Raw genomic sequence first — 2193 nt, forward strand, 5'->3', positions numbered from 1 at the left:
GAACTCTAAATTTGTTGAACCTGCTTCTTGGAACAGGCCCCAAGGGTCTACAACCTCTAAAGAACCATTCAGTCCAGTTTCTTACTGAGAAAACTGAACTAGAGCCACAAAATCTGACTGCACTTTTTATACTGTAAAAATATTTTTTTCTGGTCATTGGACCATTTATTTATGAAATGAAACATTTAAATATTCACTATAATTATACTTGAGCAGTATTATATTTCTCAATAGGTTATATAAAAATTGTTTTAATCTGACACATTCACGTTCCTTTCAAAATAAAAACATTATATATTTAAAAATATTATTCTTTTATCCTATGTAAAAAGGAGACATCTAGAGACAAGAGCTGCACATTAGCTTCTGCTATAATCATTATGGTTCAGAGTAAACGTTTAACTCCGCCCACGTTGAGGCACGCCCCGGTCTGCAGGCTGCAGCCAGGGGCTTCTCGTTTGCTGGCACAGATATTACAATTGGCTCGGGGGAGTTGCAGGGGCGTGCCTGCAGCGAGCCTTTCTGTCTTACTAGCAGAAATGGTTGTTTCATAGCAGACCCGGTGAAGCCACGCCTTCAAGCGGGAGCTGTAGAACGGGTCTGGGAAGACTGAGTGGTGATGGGAGAGCAGCTCCCAGCCGTTAGATGAATGAGCTTCTTCTACGTTGATATTCACATTGAGCACATTTTATACCTAGTCTCCGTCCTCTCCTCTCAGTTCATGATGTTTCCCTCGGAGCTCGTGTCTGTTTCTGCTTCTTCTCTGTGGATTTTAACGTTTTCTTGGTTGTTGTTCTGTAAACATGTTGAAGGTAAGTTCATCAATGTTCTGTTCTGAACTTCTACCAGATTCTGAGGAGGTTATAGAACCAGATCTTCCTCTGATGTTTCTGCTGTCATTCATGTTTTATTTTGATGAATAACTGAAGGACAGTAAACATCATGATAGATAGACTACATTTAACAATAGAGGACTCTCATTTGGAAGGAGTTCAAGAGGAGTGAATGAGCAGAAATCTATTGTACAGTATTCATGGCATTTGGTTTATCGTTGACTCGAGTGTTATAACCAGTACATGGAGAAAACGAGGAGAACCGTTTTCTGCGCATGCTCCCTGTGCCTGCTTAGAGGGCGGTACTTTGTACTTGGTGGGACACCGGGCAGTTTATGCTCAGCACCATGATCACTGCATCATGGTTTAGTTCCTCTTCTCGCTGTGGACATTGAAGGCTCCGCCCCCCGTTCACCGTCACAGCTGATGGGCGGAGTCTCCTCGGTCTCCTTTAAACGGACACTTTCCATGAAAAGTCCAAACAAACGCGCGTTTCTGCAGAAATCAATATTTATCCTCAATTGTGGATTTTTCTCCAGAGTTAAAGCCCCACCCCTTTAGCACAGTTACCCAAGTTCTATTTTTGTTAAAGATCTTTATGATTTTATCCCATTTTCATGTGAACGGCTGAAATATGAATTTACTAACAACATCTAACAACTGATGATATTTCAGCTAAATAAATAAATAAATGATGATGGACACGCCCACCGTATCTCCTCTTATCTGATCAAACTGACAGACGTGAGGAAGAATCAGAGAAAGATTCTGAAGAGGATTCAGAACCAGCTGTTATTGTTGTTGTTTACATCTGTTTACTTTAGAATCATTTACATTTATCTTCTCCAGAGTGATGAGAGTTTTTTAGTTTTCTATTAGCATTTTAGTTTTAGTATTTCATTTTAATGTAACTTTGGTTTTTATCCAGTTTAGTTTTTACTGTTTAAATATTTATTTTTTCAAAACTCCAGAAAAAAGTTGATTCTGATTTTATTTTTGTTTCCAGGTGAACAGAAGAACAAACCAATCATTGCTGCTCCTGGTGATGATGTCATCCTGCCGTGTCGTCTGGACTCTGAGGAGGACCTGCAGGATCACACTCTGGAGTGGACCAAACTGGAGATGGACCCTGACCCAACAAAGAGGCGTTTTGTGTATCTGTACCTGAACAGGAAGACCATGACCAAAGTCATGATGGAGTCGTTCATCCAGAGAGTGTCTCTGAACCCAGACGGACTCCAACGAGGAGACGTGACGTTAAAGATCAGGAACGTGACGCTCCAGGATGAGGGAACCTACAGATGCTACATCCATAGATTGGACCACAGAGAGACGGTTCAGCTGCTTGTTGGTGAGTTTC

The 2193-nt window shown here is 41.0% G+C and overlaps 1 protein-coding gene across 1 annotated transcript; it reads left to right on the forward strand.

The window, feature by feature from the left end:
- Nucleotides 1–634: 634 nt before the first annotated feature.
- LOC112140902 (butyrophilin subfamily 2 member A1) lies at nucleotides 635–2184 on the forward strand (the record flags this gene model as incomplete). The annotated part of the gene is made up of 2 exons (XM_024263925.2): nucleotides 635–812; nucleotides 1840–2184. Coding segments are annotated over exons 1-2 (508 nt in total), but the record flags the coding sequence as incomplete, so codon positions are not given.
- Between the last annotated feature and the right edge of the window lie 9 nt (nucleotides 2185–2193).

The sequence above is a fragment of the Oryzias melastigma genome, unplaced genomic scaffold (assembly GCF_002922805.2).
Source record: "Oryzias melastigma strain HK-1 unplaced genomic scaffold, ASM292280v2 sc03534, whole genome shotgun sequence".
NCBI lineage: Eukaryota > Metazoa > Chordata > Actinopteri > Beloniformes > Adrianichthyidae > Oryzias > Oryzias melastigma.